At 35.8% G+C, this 27,787-nt stretch overlaps 1 protein-coding gene across 4 annotated transcripts in view; it reads left to right on the top strand.

Moving 5' to 3' along the window:
• Positions 1–27,787, top strand: part of ARID4B (AT-rich interaction domain 4B) — an 89,784-nt gene that overhangs the window by 32,590 nt on the left and 29,407 nt on the right. For 3 of the 4 annotated variants that reach the window (XM_065631641.1, XM_065631643.1, XM_065631642.1), the window contains exons 4-16: positions 3,475–3,540; positions 4,520–4,610; positions 9,023–9,102; positions 11,433–11,524; positions 13,510–13,648; positions 17,325–17,404; positions 18,819–18,892; positions 19,721–19,866; positions 23,060–23,132; positions 24,190–24,284; positions 25,396–25,493; positions 25,704–25,971; positions 26,983–27,155. In XM_065631641.1, coding sequence (XP_065487713.1) covers positions 3,475–3,540; positions 4,520–4,610; positions 9,023–9,102; positions 11,433–11,524; positions 13,510–13,648; positions 17,325–17,404; positions 18,819–18,892; positions 19,721–19,866; positions 23,060–23,132; positions 24,190–24,284; positions 25,396–25,493; positions 25,704–25,971; positions 26,983–27,155 — 1,475 coding nt within the window. The remainder of the gene's footprint in view (positions 1–3,474; positions 3,541–4,519; positions 4,611–9,022; positions 9,103–11,432; positions 11,525–13,509; positions 13,649–17,324; positions 17,405–18,818; positions 18,893–19,720; positions 19,867–23,059; positions 23,133–24,189; positions 24,285–25,395; positions 25,494–25,703; positions 25,972–26,982; positions 27,156–27,787) is intronic. The other variant, XM_065631644.1, reaches the window with a different exon arrangement.

Genomic DNA, 27,787 nt, shown 5'->3' with positions numbered 1-27,787 from the left:
ACAGTAATTGTGTTGTGCCTAGATCAGTGAAATCTTAACTCCTTTCTCCTCTTTAGAGGGCTTTCAGCTCACCTTCTTAGATGGCCACTTGCACTTATTCATTGACAAATATGCTCTTATGAGTTTATTACTTGCAGTTTGGTGACTGCGATAATTTGATCTTGAAATGAAATGGAATAGAATTTTTACTGTGTTTGTGGAGGCTGTGCCTAAAGCCCCGTGGATTCAAGTTTGTGTGTGTGTATATCTTTGCTGTTAACGTATAGATTAGGGCAGTTAAGCCTCAGTACTGTTGTCGCTTTGTAAAGTAATGTGATTTGTGGTTGAGGTTTTTTTGTGTGTGTGAGTGCAGTAACAATACCCGTTTACATTGTCTTTCCTGCACCTGGAACATATATCAGTGGCATCTTGATTTTGCCCTAAAAATCTTTTCAGTGATTTATGGCATGTGTAGTCTTTCCCCAGCTTTAGCTCTACCCAGGGTTCTTATTATCAGGTATACTTTGTGTGGAATTTTGGTAGTTTAGCTTCTGCATTTATTTTCCACTTCTTTAACAGTTTCTTCTGGCCCCAATATATTTTATGCCATAGTCTCTTAGAACTACTAGAGGAAAATGAAAGTCAGTTTACTTCATAACATCACTCTTGGTTTGAAGCTTTCATTTAAGTTTTGTAACTAGATGCTCTGAGAAAGGAGGATGGCAACAAAATTTTTTCAATATGGAGTATGTCACCTACAGGCAAGTAAATTACATTTAATTGCATCTCCTTTTACTTGTTTTCTCCTTCTGTTTAATTCTGCTTCCTAGAATATTTTGAGAGATATCTTCATAACAGCTTTCCCATCACCAGTGTATTTTAAGAACTTTTCAATTTAATGCCAGGGCTATTTATTATTTCAGTATCAATAGGTACTGTATTACAGAGTTTAGCAGTCTTCGGCAGGTTCTGTACATGGTACAGAATTTTGCATTAACAATGTAACTGCATTACACACTTTGTCATGGGAAGCAGTAAAACTTAAGATTTGCGTGGACTTGTGGAAAGTGTTGAATGCAGTACAAATTTGACTGAAGGGCAAGACTTTCAGTCTTAGAAGAATGCTAGTCCACTTCATAGAAAGAACTATTTAAGCTAGTTTATTTTGGTGGTATATACTAAAACAGTTAGCACCATCATCCATACCCACTTGCATTTGGGCACCCTCCACAGAAGTTTCAGAATAAACTGTTTTCTGTGTAGGTCTTTGTTGAACAGAAACTAACGAAGCATCTGCTGTATAGAGCCTACCAGGACTGTCTTTTCTGGATGGCGAAGAAAAGGGAAATTCCAATTGAATCTAAACAGGTTTATGATGTGATGAATGTCTTAGTCTTTTGCCTGAGACAGACAGAAGGGATCCATACTGACAAATACTACAGGAATGAAACCCCACACTAACAAATGCTGACATCACTTTTCTCAGCTTAAAGAAAGACCAGTGGTGTGACATTGAGCTCGGAGTTTGAATATTTCTGTTAATAACCAGTATTTTTTTTAGTACGTGTGAGTATCTCATGAAGTAAAACCTGTTGGGATCAAAAATCTTGTCCCCAAAAAGTCAAAGCTCCAAGGCATCTTTTAAAAAAAACCCAAACCAAAACAGAACAACATTCTGGAATACACAATAACAATTTGTTTTATTTACCTTTCATCATAGAACATTGTGGCTGGCTCATGGTTTTGAATAGAATCCCTTTTTACTGTAAAATACATTTAAGATAATTACAGAAAGCAAATAAAATCAGATGTCTCTAAATCAGAATTGATATATTGAATATTTCACATGACCACAGGTTTGAGATTACTTTGCGTCTGAACTAAACTTTTGATTTCTTGATAAATCCCCCAAAAGAGAGGAATAAATACCTGTATCTGTCAAGCTGAAGTTCAGAAGGGTATAGTCTTTGCTTAGTTAATTCCTAGCTTGAATCCTTTGGCTTTCAGGTTACAAAGTATGATTTTGTCTGTCTAGTGGACAGAAAGTATTTGCCGTAAAAAGGTGGGATGATGCAGCTCTGCAAAGACCATTTTTTCACAACAGGATGTATTGCTGTGGTTCTAACAGAAGCTGGACAAGATGACTATTTCATGAAGTAGCACCTGGAAGGCAGTAAAGCATTTGGGCACATTTGTTTTCTAATTAAACAGTCAAGGTAGGCTCTTGTTAGTCCTGGTTGTAGGTGCTGTTCTCAGCTGCTTGCTCCTTTCAAGATTTTGAAACCTCCCTAAACTCTTCCTGAGAAGGCTGAGTAGGAGAATTGGTGTTAGAGGACACTTTTGTTCTGAAGGAAATTTTGCTATTGCTGTGTGCTGTGGAGAAACTTAACAATAGTGAGAACATAACTTCAGGTACAGTCACGAACCAAGTCCTCAGATTTAATGTAGGATTGTTGTAGTTCAGAGTTACTATTGCACAGCTGAATCTCATGCTACATTCTTATTTATTGTGAATACAAAATAAAACATCATATACCCAGCGAGTGTGTTCTGGTGAATATTAGAACATAATTTGTGTCTGTTAATAAAATGTACTTACGTACATAAAATGTAATGCCAGAATTTTCTCAGTTTCCCATAATTTTAAAACCAGAGTGGAGATACAACTTCAGGTGTAATTAATAGGAGGATTCTGTGACTTTTAGTGTGACCAGGTTGATTTGGAGTAAAATGAATGGTGAGTATCTGTAGCATCTTTGAATTTCCAGACTTTTTTTTTTTGAGTACAGCATGTGTAGGATTAAAAACACAGCCAATGACATGGGAAAATAACCTTGGAAATACAAGATTTACTTAGTCTAGTTTTGACATAGTGCCTGTATGTTTGCTTCCAGTTAACTAGCAGCATGAGGGCTAGGCTGATGTTAACTGAAAGGCTATTTGGGTTGTTCATTTTTTTGAGGTGACAGCTGTGTCCTGTACTCTTTTTGTGCAAGTCTTTCAACCGTGAGTGAGGGAAATGAACTTTTATCAGCAAAAGCAAAAGAGAACATGATATGAGGTTAGATATAGGTGCTAAACCAGTTTGATTTCAGAGCATTGAAATATAAATGTTTCTTAACAAATATTTATGCTCAGAACTCTTGAAACTTTCTCCTTTCTTGATGTGGTATTAGCATAGTACAATTAATATCATTAAGAGAACTGCACAGATGATTTTGAGTCTTTAAACATCGCTGGTAAACTATTGTTTGTCACTTCCTTTAGAGTTAATGGTGCTATTCTGAAAAATAAAAAGTATTTTAGAAGTTTTGACCACTAAGAAATTGTCTCCTCATATTTCTAAAATACATGAATGAAATGCCGTTTTCACCAAGTAGAAAGGTTATGGGGATTAACTGTAAAATGAGAGTTAAGAGAAGGGCTATTGACATTTGCATGTGCTTATGCTGCTCAATTGTATCAAGTGATTGTCAGTTGAATTATATTTTTTAGGTAACTTTCAGACATGATTCTTCAACAGTGGAAGTGCAGGATGACCACATAAAGGGTCCCTTAAAGGTAAGAAATTTTTTTATATTTTTCTAACACTTTGAAAAGCATTCTTTTTCAGTATTTGACATAAATGTCTACATGCGGTATGGGGTGAAAGTGGAAGATTCAATTTATTACATAAGCCACATAGGATCATGAGGCATAAAAGTTAATGCTGCAAAGCTAGAGTTAGTATAGCCTACATGTTAACTTCTTCCTTTGAAATTAAAGGGGATGCAGCATACAGGCTGATGCAAGCCTCTTTGTTCTTTTTGGCTTTAAAGCCAAAAAGAGTTTGGTTGGCTCTGATTTTCAGTCACTGTTGCTTTGGAAAACTCAGCTGGAGCATTTGATGGCAAGCTCTTATACAAGAGAATGACATCACTCAAATTGGTTCTTGTTCCCCACCTGCTGGCAGGAAATGATCAGCTCAGTTGACTTATTTTAGAAGAATGCTAAAGAGTTTTGAGAGATACAAGTATATTCAAGTGAAACTGGAAAACTATGGTCTATATAAGATAGAAATAGGTTAGGAATTAACTCTATTTGCTATGAAGACAGGCTGAGAGCGTTGGAGTTGTTCAGTCTAGAGAAGAAAAGGCTTCAGGGAGACCTTATAGCAGCCTTCCAGTACCTAAAGGTGACCTCCAAGAAAACTGGAGAGGGGCTTTTTACAAGGGCATGTAGTGACAGGGCAAGAGATAATGGTTTTAAACTGGAAGAAGGACGGTTTAGATTAGATAGAAAAAATAAATTCTTCACCACGAGGATTGCGATGCAGTGGAACAGGCTGCCCAGAGAAGTTGTGGGTGCCCCATCCCTGGCAGTGTTCAAGGCCAGACTGGACAGGGCTTTGAGCAACCTGCCCATGGTGGAACGGTTAGAACTAGATGATCTTCAGGGTCCCTTCCTCTCCAAACCATTCTATGATTCTATAAATATGAAAGTGTTAACTTCATTGCCTGTTGTAGAAGCTCACCAGTGCTAAGTGGCTTTCGTATTTTAGGTGGGAACTGTTGTGGAAGTGAAGAATCCGGATGGAACTTACCAGGAAGCAGTAATCAACAAATTAACAGATGCAAGTTGGTACACTGTAGGTAAGAGAAATAGTTATGTATTTGAATAAAACTCATGACTTAAACCTGTGACCTGGACATGTCTTAAAGATGGTGAGAGATATTTTTTTAGATGTTTAGGTATTCGAAGTTTGTATTAAAAACCAAACCAAAACACATACACAACTCCCACACAAACAAAAACCCACAAACCGAAACAAACCAAACACACATAAAAACCCCCACCTAAACGTCTTATTTTGGGTTTTTATAAGAAACTGTACCCATCACAAGTGAAATTGGGACCCCAAATAAAAACCTAGTGGATTTCTCTGTAATTGGTAACTGCTTCTTAGATATTTAATATGCTACTATTAAATATTCTGAAGCAAAGTATGCTATTGTACTTCCTTAAAAAAGGAAAACAAGTGCCTTTAAAACACAAGTTGCAATAATTTTTCCCTACTCTGACTTAGCCCTTATAACAGCTGCAGTAAAAACAGACACAGCTTTTTTCCAAAAAAGTATTTTCTTGTTTGTTTCGCATATTTTCTAATGGGATGTTTCAGACTTCAGATGATGTATCCACATGCCCACAAGCAAATATAGCATTTTTTTTTCCTTTAAATTTTTTAAAAGGCTTTTACGTACATGGGTTTACTCTCTTACTAGCACATCAATCTGTCTTGGGCAAAACTGATCAACTGTAGAAGGATAATGTATATTCCATCTGTGCACTGGTAATCCTAAAGGTATTACAGGAAATGTATTGATTCTTGAGAAACTACATATTCCTCTCCTTGGCAGATAACTGGGACATGGGAAGATGAAGATAAGGTCTTGAAAGAACCTCAGCAAGACATAGTTGTTTTTAGATGTTAAGGGTTGTTATTGATGAAGTGATGTTGAACAACTAGGGAAAGACTAACTTTGCCTAATCATAGTCCTTTTAGAAAGGAGTAGAGCTGTAAGTTTAAGTAAGACCTTCCAGATAAGTGCTGCAGAAAATTTATCTGTTTTCTTGTTGGAGAAGTAGAATATATGAGTAAAGGAGAGACCAGGTTAGGATGGGGTGAAATGTGAGGTACAAAGACAAGACTTAACATAATAGATGGTGTTTTGTAATTGATATATAGAAGTGGATCAGATATGAGAACTTTTAAGAGCTAAATAATATAGCTGGTGTTGAAACTATGTTTTATGTATATGTTTATACTTCTGAGAAAGCGTGAGGTTAGCAGTTCAGCAAGAAGAATAAGAATCTGTGCAGATTAAATTTCGAAGATGTCATGGAGTTGCAGTCTGTAAACCAAAGTAGACGTCTGTCAAATATGCTGAACTTGAGAAGTAGGAAGAAGAGATGTAAGAGTTGAGACTGAAAACCATATTTTGTAGATAAAAGTAGACAAAAGCATGTTGACCTTGCAGAATCAGTAAAAATAGCACAGCTGCTGGCTGTGTAATGTACTTTGAGAGAGAAGTGACTCTAGCAGTGGATGATTAGAATAATCTTTGTCAGGAGGGTTAGCGGAATGAGACTGAAATTATCTTTACAGACAGTGATGACTTTGCAGATCTCAGCGAAAGTCCTATTTTGAGGGATAGTTGCCATTTACGCGATTTCAGAATTAGCACACATCTTAACCAGCAGTTAGCTGGTATTGTTCTAGCACTTGTTGAGAAGTATCTAATTACTTGCACTGTTAATGATTTTGTGAATAAAATTACTATGATTTGGTCAAAAACTTTGTGAAGGGACAGATAGATCTGAAGTAGTACCTTTCCAGAAGTTATTACTTAAGACCGTTTATGCTACTGCAGCAGTAGCACGTAGAATTTAGAGGAATAACCATTTTGGAGCTTCCTGAGAACACTTTTAACACTAAAGTATGGGCACGGTTGCTTTAAGAGATCTGTATCTGTCTTATATTCATACCATGTTGTCTGAACAGAAATTGTTCATCAGTTCATTTATGTCTTTTTTGGTGCTACCACTTTCTTACCAAAGGAAGATAGCAGCTAAACTAAACTAAAAAAAAAACCCAAAAACCCACAACAAAACAAACAAACCAACCCTCCCAAACACCTCAAAACTCCAACTGGCATAGCCTTTTAAAATTAGTCTACCACAGTTACATAAATAAATGAAGTGTCCTTAGTTTTTGCCTGTCCTATAAAAATTCCTCAAAAGTCTCAAGGTATTACAATCCTGGTAACTAGATACTGTTTCATCATTCACATAAATGGATCTTTAGGAAGTTCAAGTGATATTCTTCACATTGAACTCTGTGTTTACTATGAGGAAAAAAACCCATAGGATTGTTCGCTTTACTGAAAATGCAGAATTGGGCATGTTCAAAACTAGTCTTATCCCCTTCCAGCCTTTTTTTTTTGTCATTACATTGCTTTTTCTCAGAATTCGAAGTGGTTTTATTTGCATTAAATTGCCTTTAAGTTGCCTCTTTTTTCCTTTTCCTTGCAGTTTCAGAATAGGTGTTTTAAATGCGTTACACTACTGTATGTCTGCTCAATATATTGTTTAGAAGATGTTCTTTTTTATTACAGTGTCATATGCATTACTGCCACATGTACTGTTCTGGCCACACAAGTCCTTCAGGGAAGTGAAGCTTTTCCTTTAATGTATTCATGTTATGGAACAAGATTAAGAATCCCTCTGGCAGGGAAGAGGCCACAAGCAGATTACCACATAGGATACATAATGTGACTACCTGCCCAGCTCTAAATAGATTTACCTCTGTTGTAGTCAGCTTATCACTTGACGTGAATAGATTATTTTTTTAAAAAATCTCTCATTATGTAAGGAGACTTATGTTAATTAACACAAACTAAATTAGGCACATGCTGCCTTCACTTAACCATGGGAGGGCTTAATTACGTGTTGACCATTTGAGATGCAGCTCCAAATCTATGTGTTTTCTTGTGCAGTTCTTGCTCTTGATACTTTTCAATAAATTTTGAAGTGAGAGATGTGCATCTATAACTGATATGTTATCACTGAACAGTACTTAACAATTACTGTAGTATAAAACACAGACTGGGGAACGGTAGTCGCAAGGGGAATTTTGTTCATCGTTAATACTGAATTTTATATGGGAACGAAAAATTCACAGAACTAGGTAAAAATTACTTTCATATCAAATAAATACTAATCAAGAATATTTATGTACCTTGTTGCTTTTGTATATTTTTATTTATCTTAGTAAATGTCAAAAATAAGAGTATAGTGCCCGCTATTTGAAAGCCAAATGTGGCTGAAAATTAATCTCTCTAATCTTGCCAGGCATCTTTTGCCAGTTGACAGCCATTCTCCTAACACTGTTACTTTGTTTGTGAAAGTGTTTACATGTTCTTCGTTTTCTACCACATGATTTAATTCTAATGAGACTGACAGAATTGGGCTCAGCAGTACTGTTGATGGACAGAAGATCTGAATGAAGGTGAAAGAGACATGTTAAGAAATTGCTGAAACTTTTGACTTTTAATGTAATATTTTAATCTAATCTCGGGGTTGTTTCCATGCTCACAAGAGTTTTCAAGATCACTGCGATGTGGGGACAAGAATATTTTTGTTATCCCTGTTGGGAAGGGGTCAGTCCTTGACTCTCTGAACAGTACAAACGTAGCCCAAGAGTTAAAACTTGTCACCAAGTTGTCATCACTTAAGTACCTGTAGAAGAATTGGCAAAAGCTTAGTTTTTATATGACCAGCTTATCAGCTTCTGAACATCCCACCTTGAATGTGTACAGTGCATTTCAGGATTCAAAAGGATAAAGTATGTAGCTGAAGGCAACTGTATTATATGAACTTGTTTCCAGTTAAACCAGTGATAGCAGAGGTGGCAGAAAGTCTGGAAACCAGGAGCTCCCCAGTTTTCTTACCACAGCTGGTTTTGATGATAGCCTGCATTTTGGCGGTTGTCATTTTCCTTAGGCTGATACAGCTATTGTTTTGTAGCACAAGTTAATGAAGTCAGCAGTGAAAGATGTTGAACTTTGATATAACATTAAACTGTAACTTTTTTTCTCAAAATACCCATCTATGTTTCTCCGTAGTAAGCATAGCTTCCATTTGAATATTGTGCAAGTTCTGGAATAAAGTTCTGTAAAAATTGAAAATGCTTGAAGAATGGTTTCTCAATCCTAGCTTGCATTGCTTTTTAATTTTGTGTCATGATCCATGAATTGTCTGCTCAACTACTCATTACTTAAGATTACATTTAACATATGCAAGCATGGAGTAGCTATGGTGAGACAGCAGCTTATCTAGGTATGCAGCAGTATCCAGGCTTTTTTTTAAGGAGACTGGCTACAGGAATATATATCTAGTTCTTTCTGACATGTAAATCAATCACTTGACTGATATACTGATCTAAAAAATATATATAATCTTTTTTTCTTTTTTTTCTTGCCTCACTTCTTTTACCTGGTGACAGTATTTGATGATGGTGATGAGAAGACCCTTCGACGCTCTTCCCTGTGTTTAAAAGGAGAAAGACATTTTGCTGAAAGTGAGGTAATTGAAGAATTTTTATATGATAACTTTTTATTGAGAAAAAATTGAAAGTGATATTTTTTGTACCTCAGTCTTCAGTATGTTATGTACATCCACACTACTAAAAATGGGGACTATGTAAAATACAGTCTACAGGGTCTGACTTATTCTTACTTTAAATCAAGAAATACAATTAAATTTCACCGAATCATGTAAGTTAAGAAACAAAATCAACATTTCGTATTTTTCACTTTTATATTATTAATGGTCCACAGATTGTAGATCACATAAAAAACCTATGATCACACAACTACTTTGCTTTATATAAAAAAACTATCTGTAAGTATTCATTGGAAAAAAATCAAAAGATAGTATGTGAAAAAATAATGTACATCTTTGGACATAGTTAATTTCTGCTGGATTTTAGGTAGATGATGAAATGTAATTTGTAATAGCTGATAAACTTGAAAGATCAGTTCTTTTATTTTAAATGGCATATTATAAGTTGCTGTTACCTGTTAATTTTAAGACAGTTATCAGTATTTTGAAGCTAGTTCATGTCTTAAAGGTGACTTGCATATTAAAGCATACAGACATTTGTAGAAATTTCAAACAGTTGAAATTTCAGAATTAAGGTTATTTCTTCTTCTTATGTAAAACAATCTAGACTGATGGGCATGTTTATGTAAACATGTTAACTTATTTGAAAGCTACTGAAAATAGCGTGTTGGGGGGTTTTTCTCTACATAAATATGCTTTATTTTTGTAGTCAGCTGATCTTACTGCCTGCCTGCTGCATTCTTGTGAAGGTTCACGTGCCTTCTAGGATTCTAAGTCGTAATTAAATGCATGTAAAGAAGAGAGCCTAACTGGATTCCTAAATCTGGATTCAGATATAAGTGCCATAATTTTAAAGATTTTGTTATTCCTTTGATTAGCTCTTTGTTGTTAATGATCAGCACTCCTGAAAATTAGATTGCTTCTGTTCCATAAATACTATTTTAAGGCGGTTTCAATAGTATTACTTTATAGTAAGCAGGTTGAAAACTTTAGTCTCTATATTGCTTTGCAACCCATTTGGCTGAACAAGAGTGATTTCAGATTATTTTGTCAGATTCAAATAAACCTTACATTCAGGTGACTGCTACTTTTTATTTTGTCATCATTCTTACTGTCTTAGATTTTGATGTCTTGCCAAAAGTCACTGATATTCATTGTCACCAGCCCTCAATGGAATGCCTGTTGTGCATTTCTTATAATTACCTCATGATTGCATAGCTACTCAGCAAGGAAAATTGCATCTCACGTTTCTTTTGTAATTAGGTCAGTGCTACGTGATTGTCTTGTTCTGGTGTTGCTTTAGCTTCATCTCTGACTTCCCAAGTGTGTCGGATCTTTTAGGGTGTCCATCACACTCAGAAGTAATCATGCATTTACTTTAAGAATTTTAAAAGCCAGTTTTATTGTCTCTGTGTCCAGTTCGTCTGACACGGAATACTTTTGAAATTCTTTGTTTTCTTTCAGATTTAAAAATTCATACATGACTCAGAAGTGTAATTCGGAGGACCATGTTTACTTTGGAAGGCTTTATGCCTTCTTTCAAAGAACAATAAGTGCCTTATACAAAAAACTGTGTATCAGGAGCCTTCATATCTGGAACAGTTATCATTTAAACAGATAACAGCAGGCTTAGGGAAAGAAGGTACTATATGTGCATGAAGTCCTTCTCTTGATGCTTTAGCATTCTCCCTGAATGCAGAAAGTTCTTTCTCTCCCTCTCTTTTTGTTTTGATGCTAACATAGCATCAGTTTTCACCCTCTCAATTATCAATATAACAAGCTCTCTAAAACTGTTTTAGATTCTTTCTCTGCCATACCAAATTATGAATTACTAACAAAAATACAATTAACTTGTTTGCTGCTGCACCGGTATCCTGCAGTTTCATTTCATAGGGCACCTTTGTTCATTTTTAAGTAGATGATTTGTTGTTTTGTTTAGTCTGATGATCGGACAGGCAGAAAGTACATCCGGTAGAGATGGAGTATCCCAGGTCAGCAGAACGCCTGATGCTTAATTCTCTGTGTTTGAATGGTCCAAAGACAAGACTTACGGGAAGAATTTTCTATGTGTGTTGGACAAAAGTTAATTATTCAGAGATGTGGAAAAAGTGTTGGAAAAACAAACAAACAAACACACTACTCTGCTGTACTTTATATTTTTTTTGTAATGACAAAGTCTCTCTATTGACAAAAATTGCTTTAACCAGATTATACAAATTTATGATTTGGAGTATAACTTACACCAGGTTTTTTATGTGTGTATGTTTATGGATTTTTTTTCATTTCAACAGACACTAGATCAGCTTCCACTCACAAATCCTGAACACTTTGGGACTCCTGTTATAGGAAAGAAAACAAACAGAGGAAGGAGATCCAATCATATGTAAGTTTAACATCTTTATATCTGTGCCGTTTGTATTGTTTGTTGTTGTTTAGCACTCAGACTGAAAGTCAGCTTTATGTGTATTGTATGCAAGAATTACAAGTCTTCATGTAATCAGTATTTTAAATAGTACCAGGCATAGGCAAGAGGTTTTTTTCTTGTTTTTGTTTTTTAACTAAGAAAAGTGGCGTACCATGTGGAAATGTGTTGTTAAGCTATATTCAGAATGTTTTCTGTAGTAGAATATTAGTTTTCTGAACGTGTTGTACGCAAACTAAAACCATTACAAGGCAATCTTTGTCCAGCTGGCAGGAAGTCTTTGTAGAAGGTGCTAGAATCCTCATGTAGACCTTTGGTTTCTCATTGTAAGGTCTCTGAAGGGCTTTTAGAAATAGGTGAACAGTATTATGGTTTGCAGCAGAGCTTTTTGATAGAAAGCAAAGTTTAAGATTAGTGACTTGATTTCCTAGGTGCCAAAATTCTTGGTAGTTGTGATCTTGAAAAAACAGTGTTAAATACTCCAGGGATTGTTTTTTGTGAGTGGGCTTTTTTCGTCTGTTTGGGGCCCTGAGTGGTGATGTTTCTTTGGTTTTGTTTTTAAAAGTTTTGAGGTGGTAGTGGCTGTGGTGGGAAGGGAGTTTTCATGCTTGGATTATCTTTTCATACTCCATCTTTTTGATAGCTTGAAATAAATATTGCCCTGTATATATAGAGGTACTATAAATTTAGTAAATTACTGATTTGCTAATTTGTGATATATTGAAGGAAAAATATGGTAAAAGCTGGTATATACCACAGAGTATGTGATTATATCATCCTTGGTGTCTGTGACTGGGTTGTTGTTGTCTCTGTTTCCCTAAGTGTACACGACATTATCATGGCAGAAACAACAAACTTATCTTTAGCTTATGATTAATACCATTTGAACTGAGTAAAAAGACAAATTGCACAGATAATGGTATAACTGAGCTAGGTTGTAGTCTCTCTAAAATAGTCCTGTCTTTCTAGTACTTGGCTTCTTTCTCTTCCCACAAGAGATTCTCAAACCCCAGAAAACAGCCTTGAAAGATTTTCATACTGTATTTTAAAAGAAATCACTACTTTATTAAAGGGGGGGGCGGTGAGGGCAAGGGAAAACAGTGCTTAATCAGCGCTACAAATGATGGTGTAAAATTAAGGCGGGGAAATGAAATACAATAATTTACCTTAAACTGTAAATCAGTTATCTTCTGTTACACAAATGCTAACTGTGAGTCTTCTGTTGATACTGAACCTTGTGCTCAAAAATAGTTACATGAAAAATGAAATATGGCTTTTTTTTTTTAATCAGTTGCAGGTAATTGTAGTTGGAGTAGTTTTGTACATGTTCCATGTGGTTAAAACCAAGTGCAACTTTGTACTGGAACAGTCAAAACAATGAGCCAGAACCATTTTAAATCAAAATGCATTTGCAACTTTGCCCATCTACTTACATTCAAATACTTCATTCAATGTGAAACTGAAACAGTCGTTGAAATGCTTCACTGCACATCTTTAAAGAACTGTTTCAGGATAAAATAGCCAATTTTTTCTCTTTGCTATTCATCTTCATAGTTGATTTTGCATCTTCAGAGATTTGCCCTTTCTCAAAAATAGCTTTTTATTCTTCATGGCTGTTAAAGCATAAGAGAGATTAAGAGGAAAACAAAGCAGTTTAACTTAATGTTGGTCCAAAACTACAACTGCAACAGTATTTTTGAACAGTGGATGGCGGTGTTTTGTTTGGTTTTTGCATATGTTACATGTAGATGTGTGTTTCTGACTTTGTAATGTTTGAGTTGTTATTATAATATCCTTACAAATATTTTAATTCGGTTTTGTCCTAAAACACTTAACAGGCAATTCAAGTCACTACTGTTTTATGCCTCTTCGGCATCTTGGATCTCCTGCAGTTATAATAGGCAAGTTTTGAATAGTTGAGTTTTAAGTCTTTTTCTGTTGTTTAGTCCTGAAGAAGAATCTTCATCCTCTTCCAGCGATGAAGATGAAGATGACAGGAAGCAAAGTGACGAGTTATTAGGAAAAGTTGTGTGTGTGGACTGCTTCAGTGTGGATAAAAAGAAAGCTCTGTGGTTTCCAGCCTTGGTAAGAGTTCCATCTTTATCTTAATTTTGTAAGGTTTCATTCATTTTCTAGGCACCAAAGAAAGGTGGAGTTTTTCAATTTTGATGGATTAATTTATATTTTTATTAGAACTTAATATGTTTCTTCAAATTGGACTGAATAGTAATAGTCAAAGGAAATATTATATATGTAAATACTTTTGTTTAAAAAAGTGATTGCTAACATGGCTTTAGTTTTTCCAGATAGTCAGATCTCGTTGACCTAATTCCACCTCAACAGTGTGTTTAGTACTGTTGAACTAAAATTTCAGGGCTTTATTCCTAGGCTATTGGGTGTCATTTTTCTGAACTAGCAAGTTTTATCGAGGAAGAAAATATAAAGAAGTGCAAAGAGAGAGAAAGTTTGGTGATTGCATAGATACTGTTTTTCTAGGTTCAATATAAACACATTTGATGATAAAAATGAAATGTTTTTTCTTTGTCGCTATGATGGGTAGTAGGGAATTGCCAATAAACTTCCTTTAAAATAACATCATAGTCTTTTAGTACAAATATTGTCTATCTTCCTTTATTCTGGTTTAAAGACACTTTTTAACAAATAAAATTCTACTAAAATATCACTGTTAGTCTAAGGATTGCATATAGACTGACTTGTATATTTGGAAATCAATGTATTTCCATATGTGATACCTTCTAGTACTATGCTTTTTAAAAAATTTTTTAATTAATTGTAAATATTTGAATAATTTCTCCCTGGTAATGGCTTTTGAAAAGATGCCATACAGTAATATTTAACTCTTCTTAGTGTGTGTAATAGCTCTCAGTTGCAACTTTCTACTTGTCACCTCCTGCATCTTATAATGCAGTCCAGAGGCTTTCCAGCAGGACTTCTTTTGGAAACATTGGTGGGAGAAAATGAATCCTTGAAGTCTTTTTTACAAGGGAGAGGGCAGACTGTACAGCAAGGAGATACCATGTTAATGACAGATAGCTGGAAGAGATGTTTTCAGTAACAGACAAGAAAATGGGGCTATTTCTTCACTGAAAGCTGTCATTGAGATTGACACAGTATCACCTGCTTCACAGTTGCGCTCTGAGGAGCCGTCAGTCAGACTGGCTTGAGCTGCTTTGTGTCGCCCTGTTGGGTTGCTCACGCATAGGACAGACAGCAGTTTCTGTGGCAGCCTCTCTGGTGGGCATGAGGCTTGCACGTGACTGGTGTAGTGCTCCTCAGGATAGCTGTGGTCTGACAGGTCTTAAAGATTAACCGAATTGTTGCTTATTCTCCCAAGGTATACCAAAGACACACACTGTTATTTCTTCAGCTTTCATTTGGAGATTAGAATAGCTCACTCCTCATGGAAAGCACTCCTGCATGAATGAGAAACAGTAGAGGGATAAAATTTGAGGGTGGAGCTTATTAACTCTGAAAGAGCTTATCCTAGATTAACTGTTATTTTAGTAATCGAGGTTTATAGCTCTGCATATAAACACAGTGCATTTAAACTAAAAGGTTGTGCCAAATAATAGATTTATATCACAAATAGCCTTTTTTTTTTTTATCCCCTCTTTTGTAGTTATGCCTCTCCATTCTTCTACCTTGTAAGCAGGTTACCTCTGCTATATCAACAAAGTAATTCTATCTTATTATTGATAAATTTGACTTTAACTTTGTATTATGCTAATTGTAATTATGTGAATAATGAAATGAAAATTCAGGTTTAATATGGTGAAGAATGTGTATCCCAAAGTAACTTTGTTATTAATGATATTGTGTACAGATATGCTTTGTGCAAATTTATTACGTGAAAAGAAGTTCAGGGATTACTCTAAACCTTTACAGCAAATAACAGTTAAGATAAGTAGTGGAGACTGATTATGTTGGATATCAGTCCTATAACTGGATAGCATGTCACTTACAAACGTAAAATTTTAGAGGTCTAAATTTTGTAAAAATTATACTGAGGACTCAGTGATTGACTACATTTTTAAAAATCCTGAATGCATGGGTGGTTTTGTTTTTCCTTTTTTTGTGTTGTTGGGGTTTTTTTTTCCTTGGCTTTTTTTGGAGGGGAGTGGGTGGGTTTGAGAGCAATGGCTAATGATAATTGTAAAAAGCCCTGGCACTTGCTCTTTATGTCAGAGAGTGTGATTTAGTAAGCCTTATAACATTGCTTAGTTAAAATGTGTACTTAAAGGCTTTTGGAAGGTGCAGTGAGGAAGTCTGCTTGCAGCATTTTCAGAAAATTGAGTTTACATAGGATCATCTCTCTCATCCTGCTATGACTCCAGTGGAGTTTGTTTTGCAAGGAAATTGAGAAAACTTGATTCAAGCAAAATTGAGGTCGTGTTGCTTGAAATAAAAGCATTAGATCAGGTGGTGGTGTATGCTGTTTTCCAACCTCTGAATGGATTTCTTACTGCTAAGGTCTTGATGCTTCTAGAAAACCAATAGCTAAAACCAGAAGGGTCTTTTCCATCTTCAGAGAGCTAGGGGATTGCGTCTGTCTGTTTCAAATAGGGGATGATAATCACTGTCTTCTACCTTGATATTAAAATACTGTTGCAAACTATGTCTCAAACTGCCTTTTGATTAGTAAGTTGTAGATTCGTAAAGTAATTTCTTTGGAGACTGTAGAATACATTCAATTCGGAGGCTTAGATTCTTGATTTTAATTTTTTTTCTTGAGAAGGGTATTAGACTATGCTCTGTGATACACAACTCCGTTTCCAAGTGAGTTGGAACTTTTGACTTTGCCTTCTAAAATGCTATATGGCTGGTGATCTATGTAAGAGGAAAAAAACCCCTTTTGTCCTATAGTATCTTTGTGTGTTTCGTGGAAAAATTAGGACTGAAAGCAGTTGGTGGAAGAGAGAAGAGGTGTTTACCAGGGCTAAATTAGGGCTGCAGTTATTTACTGCTATTTGGGGTTTTAGAGCAGCTAGATTTTTCTTAACTGCCAGGGAACTACACACATTGTGAGGGAAGAGAGATGAATGATGGAGAGGGTTGCTTTTCTGTTCTGTGACTCTGGAAATTCAATATATATATTTTTTTAATTAAATTCCTGAAGCTTTTTAATTAGTGACTTGTATACTGGTTTAACAAAACTTGAATAGCTTTTAAAACTGCAACAAATAATTAATATATTTTCTCAGTGCTCAACTTGATAAGTCTACTTCTTGAATTAAAGAACCTATCATAATACTTGTGCTTGAGGCACTCTTCTCTCCTAGGTAGATATAATAACTTACAAATGCATTATAAAATTGCATTTCATAAATCCTCTATGCCTTTGTTTTTGAAACTGTGTGTGATTGCATCCTTGCAATTTCTGGATGTTTTTCAGAAGAGGTCTCTAAGTCAGGTGGCAGCATTTGGTGGCAATTCTGTCCTTTTAGGATGAAGAGTAGAATTAAGCTGTAGTGGCATGACAGGTACTTTTGTCAGAATGCTTTTCTTACTTCATGTCTTTGGCAGCAGCTGGCAGTTCCCTTCAGGAAGTGATCATGAACTTGTGCATTCAGTACTTTCAGGAGGTCATCACTCCTGTATTTTAAGGGATCTCAGTTGCTCTCATCTCAGTGTTGCTGAAGAGAGATGAATCCACAAGGTTTTTGAGAAGCATTGGTGTATGCTATTACTCACTTGTTTTTCTTTTTTCTCTCTAAACTTTGCATTTGTAATATCTTTGCAGGTGGTTTGTCCAGATTGTAGTGATGATATTGCAGTGAAAAAAGACAATATTCTCGTTCGCTCTTTCAAGGATGGCAAATTGTGAGTAGGAATATAGATGTTGTTAATTCAATAAAATCTATACCAGTCAAGTGAAATGTAGTCTGAGATGTGTTGGGGAAAGTATTAATAACTTCAGTAAGTTTGTGCCAAGATTTTTCTAATGTTTAGAAAACTGTTAACAGCCTACATTGTGATGAAACTAGTCTTAAACTTTGTCATTATTAATCATGGGATACATAAATCTGTCTGTCTTATTTTTAATTTCATTGTTACATTGGTGGCAAACAAAGTAGTATTTTGTGACTTCCAAGAATTTCCTGAGACACTTTCCTACTCTGGTTGAAATAGAGCTCTGCTTTTCAGAGACGTGGCCATAAGCTTATCCAGCTACAGAAAGGGATGGTTGGGGGTGTGTGCACACGCGCAAATACCACATACACACACTAATTATCTTTTTTTGAGGTAGTAAGGCATATGGGAGTTGGAACTAGATGATCTCTAAGGACCTGTCCAGCCCAGACTGTTCTATGATTCTATGTTTACCTCAGTCTAGCTGACAACTGCATATTATTGTGTTCCTTGAAAAGAGCTGTAATACTACTCAAAGTAGGAAAGAAAGTAGAGAAATGTAGAAAACATAGTGTATGGGATTTCCAAAGGAGTAAGGAACTTTGTGTTTTTAAACTCATGTTGATGAGGGAGGGAGATTGATGGATAACAATATAATTATTTTATTTAGGTTTTATTTTTTATTTTTAAAGTTGCAGCTATTTACTGTACTTGGTTCAGTTTGACAGAAAGCTTTTGCAGAAAGAATATTGAAATATTTAAGTCTTTTAGTACTTTACTTACTTACTAAGTTAGGCTATCGCTTCACCATTTGATAGTTACTCAGGCATCAACACATGTCAATAGAGAAATGCATAAGTGTGTGCGCACACAAGCATGTGCCCCTCAACCCCCAAATCTGCAGTTCAGATTTGCTTCCTTGGATATAGCCATAGTAGAAATGGAAAAGTGCTTTGTTCTTTCAATTTGGAAATCTTTCATTTCATACGGACAATCTATACTAATACTTATCTGTGTTGTGAGCGAGATAGGGTTTTGCTGTTTGTGGGTGAATAGTTATTTGGTAAATTAACATGAGGATTTTGTGAAGTAATATAATTTGGGAGACTCCAGAAACTACCCGTTAGTGGAAGAAGAATGTTTTCTTTAACATGCAGTCAATGCTTATGGATAGTCTAACCAAATTTATGTAGAAGTTTTGGTTTTAATCCACTAACTGACTAATACTGTACCACGCTAACACTACAGAATTGTAAAGATATGCTTCCTATGCTGCTTCTGTGTATTTAGTAAGTGTGTTATAGTCTTGGTGATAGCTCTTTATTACACTGTTAATTTAGCTTTAAAATGTATATATTTTTTTAACACTTTCTAAATTATCTAGCGTTTCTGTGCCAAGAAAAGATGTTCGGGAAATTAGTGAAACTTCACCAAAGCCTGACGCATTGTTAAAACAAGGTAAAAATAACTTTCTGTGAGAAAAATAACTTTCTGTGAGAAAACATGATGTGCATGTATTCATTTTGTTATGTAAATTGGACCCAATTTATTGTAGATTGGTTCATGTGTTAAAAATGCTAAAATAGAAGATCTTTTCCTATAGCATAATATATTGAAGGAGAACACTTCCGAAAATCTAGAGGAACTTTTTTTTTTTTTTTAAAAAAAAGGTCCACTCTACTGCACTCATTTTAATTGTAGACATGCTAAAAAAAAGATATAATCATACAGTGCTCACTGGCTTTATAAGTTATTTTGTATTTGGCCTTTTGCATTAGACCTTCATAGACCCCTAATATTTTGAGTAAGTTGCCTTTATGCACTTACAAGAAACTGGAATTGTGGATTCATTTGAAAGTTTAAGTTTGTGTGATGAAACTCTTAGAATTAGATTGTGCTTTTTGCTTCCTCTTTTTCCATGTTCAATATATGTAAACCACAGTGTAAATCTGTTGAAACAGATTCTCTCAGTTAAATTTTCATATATGCCCTAATACAGAAGATCCTTATTTGTGTCTATAGACACTAGCGTGGTAATATTCCTAATAATAGCTCTGAATAATTTGACATGCAGAGAACACTAGGCCAGTTTGGCTGGGTAAAATAAATAAGGATGAACAACACGGGATTGTTGTTGAGGTTCTTTGAATTTGGGGTTGGGATTGTTAATTAGCAGCCTTTCCTTCTTCTGCCCTTTCTGCCACTCCCTGCCTACTTTTTTTTGCTTAAAACATTTGGTCAAACTGATACTTTCTGCAGTGCTAACAAATGCTTGTCCTTTTACAGCTTTTGACCAAGCCCTTGAATTCTGTAAAAACAGAACTGTTCCTAGTAACTGGAAAACAGAATTGAAAGAAGACAGCTCCAGCAGTGAAGCTGAAGAAGAGGAAGAAGCTGAAAAAGAAAAAGAGGATAACAGCAGTGAGGAAGAGGCAAGTAAAATTAGTCAAGGTCATAGAAAAAATTAGACTGTAATATTTAAGTACATGTGTTTAACATCTGGAAGCATGTAACATGTTAACATAGGCAGCTTTGTTAACATAAGCAACATTATTGCCTCCCAGCTTTGAAGGTCTGTATTCAACAATTATCAGTTAATGTGAAAATGTAAACTTGAAAAATCTAACATATCTTTGAGTCACTTAGCAAAAAATGTAGTCAGAAGACTGAGTTATTAGGAACTAATGAAAAATAGAATTTGAAACTCAAAGGAAGGTCCTGTTTTAAAATCTTTCCCATACTGATCTTACTGCAGTGGCAGAAGAGGTTGTAGTACCTATTAGGGGCTGAGCAGGATGAAGGGTAGATACTGCTGTTTGCTGTCACTTGCTTATTGTTTTTTCTGAAAGAAAAAAGGTTCCCTTTACTTGTGTGTATTTCTAAATGGAACTTAGCTGCTAGCTGTTAAAGGTCTGGCTGTCTTCTAACTAGGAAGATCTGTGTAGCCAAAAAAATATTTAAGTTGTTTCTGATAAAGGATATGTGGTGCTTATGTTATTTTTGGTAGCTTTAAAACAAAGATCTCGGTTTGTTTATTTTGTGTGTGTGTGTGGGGGGGGGGTTTGTGGTGTTTTTTGTCGTTATTTGGGGTTGTTGTTGTTGTTTGGTTTTGGGTTTTTTGTTTGTTTGTTTTTAAATCCGCAATTATGTTGTGCAGTTGTATGTAAATCCAGACTGGCCTTTTCTTTGCCCATGCTGTTTCAGTATTGGAAGGCAAAGGAGGATTTTTTTTTTTTTCCACTTATGTAGAATTTCAGGTTTCTTACGGTGATATTTATTCCTGGTCTGTAATGTCAGTCACGGCCCAGATGGGTTGCTCATTTGTAGTTCACTCTCCCTCTAAGTACAGAGTTGTTTGCCTTTCCATAATAACGCTTCAAACATTATCTCGGAAACCTCGTTGTCTTCTTGATTGTTTAAGAGATTTTGTAAATGTTTGGAGATTAACAGATACTGCTATCATAGTATACTAAGTACTGATTTTGTAGAGATTCTGAGAAAGTCAAAATGCTTTTCAGAGGCATGCAGGGTCTTAAGCTTCCCCCCCCCCCTTTCTTAGAAAGTTGGTTTGGCCTCTACTAAGGAAATTAATGAGTGTTCCTTTGCCATTCTGGCACCTCTGTGGATTATCATATTTTACCATAGTTTCCCAAATATTTAAAGAGCATACATTCCTTGTTATGTTTCCTGAAGGTTTAGTTAAATTATCAGACCCTACCACCCCCGGCCCCCACCCCAGTGCTCTGTGGGACCATTTTCTTATGGCAAGTGTTCTCTTGTTGGTGAGGAACGTGAGAAACCCAATTAGGTGCTCATGCTCTCTTTGCCGTGATCCAGCGTATGCTGGTAAAAGACCTATCCAGGTACCTGCCATATGAGATTAAAACAACTAAAACTCCAAAACTGTATCGATTCCATTCAAGTCGTTTGTTCTTTATGGTCACATTTATGGTTGTAAGCTGAATCCTTTGCTAGCTAGCAATGTTTCGTTTACCATCTTTGCCTGTGAAATGTGAGTGTTCTTAACCAGGCGTTCGTCTGTACTCTGTGCAGAGCTGTAGCATCACCTTGTACCTATTCGTGAAGAATTGCTGGATATGCCTGATTTCGGATGCCCCCACCCTGAGAGGATGTATCTAGTACACTGGTTACAGTTCTCTGCCCAGCCATTCTGCTTTTTTGCTCACTGCAGTAGCCTGCTCTGAGCTCTGCTGGTACTGGGTATCATGGATGCTCACCACCTGGTGCCCCGCACAGAGACTTTCCTCTTGCATTGCCTTTGCAAAACTGTGGAATATTTTCATTGGATTTCTGTTGATAATTATACCTAAATGACAACTGTTTCAGTGTATTGTGAACACTGGTTCTTTGTTTTTTCCTGTTTGCTCTGATGTGTCCTCCAAGTGCATGTAATGGAGAAGAGAAAGTATAGAATAAGAAAAAAAAAACCTACTCACTGGTAACAGTTACAGCCTTCCTTGACCTTATTTTCAGCCATCCATCTCTTTATTGAATAGCTTCAGCAGATGTTGTGGGGTTTTTTGTTTTTTAGGCTTTCTTTTTCTGTTGCATTTAATAACGATGTTCTGTTTCTACTGATTTCACAACTGTCTTGCTATAACTTTAAAGACAATGCGTTGTGTCCTCTTGCTTCAGCATAGGTGAAGCTTTAATATTTAGTACAAGGAGACTGTTGAAGAATGGAAAAGCTAAACATGGAATGAAAATGCACTAAAGAAAAATAATTTCTTTTAGATTTACTGAATAACTTCTATTATTTTTTGAAACTTCACAGATAGTGATAAAAATGTATGCAGAAAATTAACCAACTTATATTTGGCATATTGTTTTGAAGTACCTTAATTATCAGAATTTCTAAGAATTCTAATTATATTAGTATCTTATGGTTGTGGCAAGGACATTATGAGGTGTTATAAAATAAGCCATAGGGCTTTATTATGAAACTCTACTGTTTATTAATGTAAGTAGATCTAATACAAAGGTTTATTAGTGCAATGAACTGAACATCCAAAATATCCATTGTTATTTCAGTTCTGGGACTGATGCTGCTCGCCCCGTGTTCAGCCGGTACCCCATGGTAGTACGCATGCAGGGCCATTGGCTGCGGTTTGCCAGTGCTGTGGATTAGAACTCCCAAGAAAATGGAAGCACCATTTTCTCTTTCACTTCATCCGTGGAAGTGACATAATGTATCCAGCCATCAAGGAGTCACTTAACTGCAATAGAAGTAGACCTGAGACTTCTGATATAATCCCTTGATCATTAATAATGATGTCTCCCAGACTTTTGGGTGTAAATGGACAGAATTGAGAATACTTCTTGATTTACGATACCACTTATACTTTAGTGATCAATCAGAAATCCAGTTTCAATGTGTCTTTACAGTTCTTGTTTTATATGTTTTGCAAAACTGTTTGTAGTTTGTAAAACTTACTTCAATGTGGCATAGCACTGAGAACATTTGTCCCTCTATAGCATCCTGTTGCTGACTACAGTATAGCAAACTTGAATATTTGAACTTAAATTATCACTGCCCTGTGTTTCTTAATGAAGGACTGTAACTGAAAATGGTGATAATTTTCTCGTGTGCATCACTTTAAACAGGAGGAAATAGAGCCGTTTCCTGAAGAACGAGAGAACTTTCTTCAGCAACTATACAAGTTCATGGAAGACAGAGGTAGGCATTTTAATCTTTGACTTGGAGAAGCTGAAGATAGATGTATTGCTTAGCAGTACTTTAAAGAATTGAGTCTGTAAACTAGTAGTGCTTTGCAGCTCAGTTTTGGAAACAGTGAGACAGTATTCAGCACTTCCAACTTCCCCGCCGTTTAGAAGATAGTGTGTCACTTGACTCTTCCTAAAATACAGTCACTTACTCCTGCTTTCAGAAAAAATGGGTAGCAACTCATATATCGTGGTATGTTTTCTACTGTGTACTTATAGTGTATATAGTCAAACATTTAATATCCTCAATCTTCTTCATGTATATGCTTTGTTTAGTAACTTTAAAATACTCAAATGAAATTTAACACCACCACTCCCCTTCTTAGGATCATGGAAAAAAGCATTTACTTTGTGTTAATTTTGTGTGAATCCTGATCGCTTAAATGCGTGAGCATTATCAGTAAGGTAGTTTGAAATGTTTTCAAAGGAAATGCCATTTATTACATTAAATCTTCACCAGATATTTATACGCTGCAAGAAAAGCACAGTGTTTGTATTTAAATTAGTATTATAACTAGTTAAATTAGTATCTTTTTATTTACATGTGAAGGATGAGTTGAGGAACTGTTTATAAGAGGTGACAACATGGTAGCTACTGCTCATACAGTAGCATAGGAAGTTTCAGCTCTTTGAAAGCATTGTGGGATTTGTTCTTGGGGAGGTGTTTTTTTTTTATTGTAGTGAAAGGTCTAAGCTGGTATTTTTAGATTAAATTGTTTCAGCAGGTGAAATAAAAATATGTGTAATATAGGTGGCTAGAAAAGTTGCATCTTTTGTGTGTGTTCAGTAATATATGGAAGAATGCATATGTATGGATTAAATCACATTGCTGAACTACAGGGAGAATGGGTTATTAAGTTTGTTTAGTTTCATGAAGAGAAAGTACCAGGTGCATGAGGTGGTCAGAAGGAGGGGTTTACAAAATGGTATTTAGTAGTGTAGTAGTGCATGTGATGTGGATTTCATGTTATTCTGAAAAAAAAACATCAAAACACTGTCTTTGTTCACAGGGACTCCTATTAACAAACGACCCGTATTAGGATATAGGAATTTGAATCTCTTCAAATTATTCAGACTTGTACACAAGCTTGGAGGATTTGATAATGTGAGTATTGGTATGACTATTCCAGAGCCATAAAACCTGAGGATGCTGTTTATTTTTGTTTTAAGTAGTGATAAAGAAGAATCTTGCACACAAGCTGTAGTCATATGAAAATTGAATACTACAGCTACATAAGACACCCTGTAACTCTGAAAAACAGTCTTTAACAGGAACCAGAAACTAATTACATTCTAAATAAATTACATGTCTACTCAGCGTGTTTAATTACTGCTGCATAAAATCAGCCAGCATGTGTGTTTTTGTGATATTTCAAGAAATGTTTGTCTGATAAAGTTATTAGCTCAGGAAGTTAAGAGTCATTGCTCAATGAAATCTAAAACAGAAGTAATCCAGTTTAAAGTCTGATGTGAAGCCCTTAATTCCGATTATCTATTCTGGGCAGTATATAGAAGAATGTGCTGACTGGCATTAGTGGGATTGGTCTTGGAGCAGTAATTGAAGCATATGGAATTCATGGCCAAGTAGATTCTGTTGCTGCTTTGGACTGCTTCCAATAAATTTAGCCTGTTGGTTGAGGTATGTTTGTGCAGTGATACCTTTCTGGTATGCAAGAGAGTATCTTGTACTGGGGTATTGCAGTACTTCTGTTTTGCCTTCACAAGTGGTTAGAAATGAGCTTATCACACTGTCACAAAACTTTGACACCAAAGGGCATATTAAGGACATAATGAAAGACCAGTAGCCACTGTATCTGGTCCAGTACTGCCAGGGCTGAGTATTGGTAATGCTTTCAATGAATTTTTTCTTTCCAGTGTATTTAAAATTCTAGCTCTGATAGTTAAGAACTGCTTTAAATATAAAATAAAAATTATATACTGATTTTTCTAATCTTTGTATTTTCTTTATTTTATTACCACCTGGAGAGGAAAACCTACTGTGGCTTACTGAAATACAGAAATACTGAATTGCTTAAAGTAGTTACATTAGGCTACAGTTTGCATTACACTGAAATACTTTGAGTGTGATAAATAGTAATTTTATCGATCAGAGGAAATGACTTTTAATTATTTTCCTAAGTTGTAAACTTCGTTGACTTAGTCTTTTTTGTGTCAGTGAGTTAATTCAAAAACCAAGACTTCATTTTCTTTAACAGATTGAAAGTGGAGCAGTGTGGAAGCAAGTTTATCAAGATCTTGGAATCCCTGTATTGAATTCAGCTGCAGGATATAATGTTAAATGCGCATACAAAAAGTAAGTAATAAAGCTATGAAGATTGTGCTAAAACAGCACTAGAACGATCTGAAGTGATCCCGTGGTAGTGGTAATATATAAAGTCCAGAACTTTTGGGTCATAATACAGGGGTTTTTTTAGGCTTTAAGCATACTGTTAATGTTTAGCTTCTGCTAGCATGTTCTTTCTTGAAACAAACTTGCTTATCACAAGCAATTTTTGTCTTTTAGATATCTCTATGGTTTTGAAGAGTATTGTACATCAGCTAACATTGAATTTCAAATGGCATTACCAGAGAAAGTGACAAGCAAGCCTTGTAAAGACTGTGAAAAAGAAAAGGAATTGAAGATGCGTGAAGAGCCGGAGCAGGATGTAAAAGAAATAAAAGTGGATAAGGAGGAGCGCAAGCAGGAGGAAGTAGCAATAGTACAACAAGAAGAAAAAAAGTTAGCTGAGAACGATAATGAAAGTAAAGAAAATGATAAACCCTCTGTTCTGGTAAAGTATTGTAATCTTCATGTTATATCCTGTTTATAAAGTCTGGTGGTGTGTTGATAACCATGGATTCATGTCAAGATCAAAATCTCCATAATGGATTTAAAATAAGACAAAAATGTGCTGTAAACCTAATTCAGAACAACACATTTGAGCCATATTTATCCCTAGGTGCCTGTTTTAGGGGATCACGATGTCAAAATGTCTGACTTGTTAGGAAGCAGCTGCAACATTCCACTTGTTTGGGGGCCTCCCAAGTCAAATGGAGGCTAATTAGTGTGCAGCTTTATCCTGATCTGGGTAATGTGAGCTGACAGCTAACTGCAGTGCCAATACTTCTGTTTTGCATTTAGCTGTGCTTTTAAACCCTCACAAATCTTGCTTTTACTCCTCTGCTCCAGTGAAACCAATGAAGCTCCTCAAAGACCTGGGCCATATGATGTGCACAGTGGTCTAATGTAGTTCAGTGGTCCAGAGAGACAAATGTTTATAGCTTTTCGAAATCCAGTGTTGACTCAGTGGTTTTAGCGAAGGAAGTCCGGGGGCGCAAACTGAAGTGCTGCACTGTGCAGGCTTAGTGGTTTGCTCTGGAAGGAGGGTAGGTCCTCAAGTCAGCATGCGGCACAAGCGTAATCCTTCTGCGTGTGAGGGACAGCCAGCCCTGGTCTGTCTGCTGGTACTAACTCCGGAGTTGGTGAATACTGGTATCTCTGCATCCTAAGTGAAAACACTCCATGAAGTGTTCATCTTAGGGATACTTTGCAGTTCAGAGCTAAGAGCAGCATATTGTTGTTACAAAGCTAGCTGGGACACTGGCTGCAACTTGGAAGCCTGTTATGTTTAGTTTGAGATTTTTCAGGAGGAAAAAGAGCGGAAGTGCTGTAATTTTAGAGCAAGCCCTAGACTCTAGGGTTTTTTTCCTCCTACAACTTCAGTGTGTTTTGTCTGCCTTTTCTTAGATAATTTGTATATGTATTTCACCTTGTAAGTTAATGAAAGGTTTTATTATCCTAGGGAAACAAAAAAAATTTACCAGATTCTGTGTATACTCAGCCTGATCAAGAAAAGGACTTAAATGTAATCAAAACTGAAGATGAAACCAAACTAGAAGATAAAGAGGAAGAGAAGATTAAAGAAATGGAAAATCCTTCCATAAACACAGACACTGAAGAAAAAGAAAAATCAGGGTAAGTTACACTGCTTATAATCAGTTCATGTGTGTTCATTAAATTTTATTCTCGTAATTTGAACTTCAAATCAGACTCCCCTGTCATTAATTAGACTTGTATCTTCCAGAGACCTGTGTGTTCCTAACTTTGTCATGGTTAGGGCCATTGAAGTTTGTGGATCTAATATATATGTATATTTTTAAAAGCAGTTCTAAGTTTTTACAGAGCCCAGGCCTAAATATTTACAAGCCAAACAAGAAAAGAAAATAAAAAGCATAGGTGACGATTTGATTTAAGACAAAAATATTGTGGCCATTGCCTGTAGCATTTGTCTACTTAATTTTGGTATAAGTGCATCACAGTCTTGTGGTTTCCACCTTTTGCTGTTGGCCAGTGATGTGTTCTGGGTAACACAGGAAAAGATGGAAGTACATGCATCGCTCAGTAACACCTTTGCCGTTGAGTAGGTGTGATACTGGCAGGAGTATCTTGTGCTGTTCTTCAGACTGGAGTTTTGGAAGTGGGAGAACAAAGTAATAGGGATGCTCAAGGCCATGTAATCAATGCATGTGTGCAGGTGATCTCTCATTTCCTTTATGGAATGGGCAGATTTTCCTGTTTCAGTGAAACATAACAAAAAAAAAATTAAA

This window comes from Caloenas nicobarica, chromosome 3 (assembly GCF_036013445.1).
Source record: "Caloenas nicobarica isolate bCalNic1 chromosome 3, bCalNic1.hap1, whole genome shotgun sequence".
Classification (NCBI taxonomy): Eukaryota; Metazoa; Chordata; class Aves; order Columbiformes; family Columbidae; genus Caloenas; species Caloenas nicobarica.
The sequence above is the reverse complement of the archived record's forward strand: the minus strand, read 5'-3'. Positions and strand labels throughout refer to the sequence as shown.